General features: G+C 33.2%; 1 protein-coding gene across 11 annotated transcripts in view; it reads right to left on the bottom strand.

The window, feature by feature from the left end:
- LOC135113790 (uncharacterized) overlaps positions 1 to 2,500 on the bottom strand; it is a 45,138-nt gene that overhangs the window by 40,730 nt on the left and 1,908 nt on the right. For all 11 annotated transcript variants that reach the window (XR_010275014.1, XR_010275021.1, XR_010275019.1 and 8 more), the window contains exon 2: positions 1,470 to 1,622. Coding sequence is in view for 1 of the 11 variants with exons in the window: in XM_064029399.1 (XP_063885469.1) it covers positions 1,470 to 1,617 (148 nt within the window). In the remaining 10 variants the exon portion in view is untranslated. The remainder of the gene's footprint in view (positions 1 to 1,469; positions 1,623 to 2,500) is intronic.

Below are 2,500 nucleotides of genomic sequence, written 5' to 3'. Positions count from 1 at the left end.
ACAACAACAACAGCAGCAGCAGCAACAACAACAACAACAACAACAACAATGACAACAACAAATAAAAATAAGAATGAAAATCAGGAAGAAAGAAAAGATGAGACAAAAACAAAACAAAAAAGAAAAGAAAAAAAAAGCAAAACCAGAGTGTAAGGTTTCTAATCCCATAAACAAACTTAAAAGTCAATATTCCATTTTTTTTTTCTTTGTTTCATTCCTCACATGGCTTCTCATCCCATCAAACAGCTTGTGTATCTTGCTGGCTTTTAGGTAGGTCCAAAATGTATCGTGAGCTGTGACCTTGATCCTGCAAGTTTGGATCTTGAAGTGTGGCAGTGAAGTTCAGTGTCTCGTCACAAAATTGAACCTTGAGGTATTTAGTTGTGCTTGGTACGATTTTTTTTTTTTTTTTTTTAACTTTTATTATAATTTGGTTTCTTAAGTATATAGATGTACTGAGTACAAAATTTCATCAAAGTTTTCTTACAATTTGGATACTTAAGAATGATGGCTGTTGAGTTACGTGCGATAAGTTTAAAGTTCCATTAGAATCTAGTTTCTTAAAAGTGAGGCTGTGTTAAGTTCGAAATGTTCAAAATTTTATTACAATAAATAAAAAACGTGTAGTATTTTTCAATGTGTGTGATAAGGTCCAAAAGTTCAAAGTTTCATCACAGTCTATATCTTTTAGGTGTTTAAGTCTGACAAAGTCAACATTTCAGAATGTCGTCACTATTAGAATATCCCAGTGTGTAATCTTCAACTGACTTCAACAAATTCAAAGTTTCACCACAACTTAAAAGATCAAATCATGTGTTTAAGTTTAAGCAAGTTCGAAGCATCACAACATAATGAACAGTAAGACATTCAATGGCCATTATCCTATTTCTACAACAACAACAACAACAATAACAACAACAACAACAACAACAACAACAACAACAACAGCAACAACAAAGCAAAAGGCAATAGTGGTGTTTCATTAGTATAGAATACAAAGAAATCTAAATGTATCTGCGGCTTTAGCGTGAGCCAAAGCTTGGGAGAGGAAAACGCAGCGCGATGAATGGAAAGGAACAGAGCGCACGACATCACACTGAAAGAAAAAAAGTTACACAACCTGGGAAACAAATGGAAGTGGATATTAACAACACACACACACACACACACACACACACACACACACACATTTCAAAAAGACAAAGACATCGAGTATATTACTGTAGTAAGGAAAACAACCAGGAAGAAAAAATATAGAAAAAAATATACATAAAAAGTGAAAAAAATAAAAGAAGTACTATGAATAGATAGAAATGTTATGACATAAAAAAAAAACTTACACTATACACTGGAAGCAAACTGGAGAAAAAAAGAAACTCGAAAAAAAAAAAAAAAACGTACATTTGGAGAAACAGAAACAGCAGAAGAGACAGAAAGACAAAGAAAACGGGGGTAAGCAGAACACTCACTCAGTCTGAAGATCTTGAAGGCATCCGCCATACTGATGATGCCCACAAAGGCGTGAAGCTGAAGCCTCCTGCCCGCGGTGTTTTGACTGTAGTGCTGGATGGCGTGCAGGAAGGCGCTCTGGATCACCCTGGAATCCTGGTCGAACATGGCGCCTGCAGAACAAAAGCAAAAGAAGTTAGAGTGCATTATGAAAAGGGGAATAAATAAGGAAAGTTTGTTAGAATGTCAGAATGTTAAAAAAAAAGTTTAGTTAAAATGTGTTAGGAAAAGGAGTTGGGATGTGTTAGGAAAGAGTTAAAATGTTACAATATTAGAATGTTACAAGGTTAGAATATATTATGAGAAGGAGGTAGAATGTTGAATGTGTCAGAAACGTTAGCGAGAATGTTACAGTGTTACAAAGTTTAGTTAGAAAGTGTTAGAAAAAGGTATTAGGATGGGAGGACCTGCAGCTGAGATGGTACTTAAAGATAGGAAAGGTGGAAATAGAAGGGGAATGTTGCTGAGGTTGTGTCGCTACAAATGTTTATGGGATGATGAACTATATATATATATATATATATATATATATATATATATATATATATATATATATATATATATATATATATATATATATATATATATATATATATATATATTATAAACTGAGGCCAAAAGGTTAATAATTTCAGGGAAATCTAAATTTAATTCGAATAAAAAACAAATATGTATTAAACTTTTACGCACTGAAAAAAAAGGAACACGAAAATGAAATAAAAGCTAAATAAATAAAATAATACCTGGAAAGGAAATAAATAAAAAAAAACTGTTGGATATATAAGAGCAAAAATGACACAAGTACACAAATAATAAAGTAAAGGAAGATTGACATGATGAGAGTAAGAGTGAGGAAGTAAGAGAGATGGATGGGAGGAGGGAGGTGAGGAAGGAGAAGCATCACCATATATTAAAGGCAAAGGATGGTAAACATGAGGAACATGATATATTAGGGAAGGGAAAGCTAGGCGGGACGTGTGATACGGTTAAT

This window comes from Scylla paramamosain, chromosome 26 (assembly GCF_035594125.1).
Source record: "Scylla paramamosain isolate STU-SP2022 chromosome 26, ASM3559412v1, whole genome shotgun sequence".
Classification (NCBI taxonomy): Eukaryota; Metazoa; Arthropoda; class Malacostraca; order Decapoda; family Portunidae; genus Scylla; species Scylla paramamosain.
This window is presented reverse-complemented; position numbering and strand designations above follow the sequence as displayed.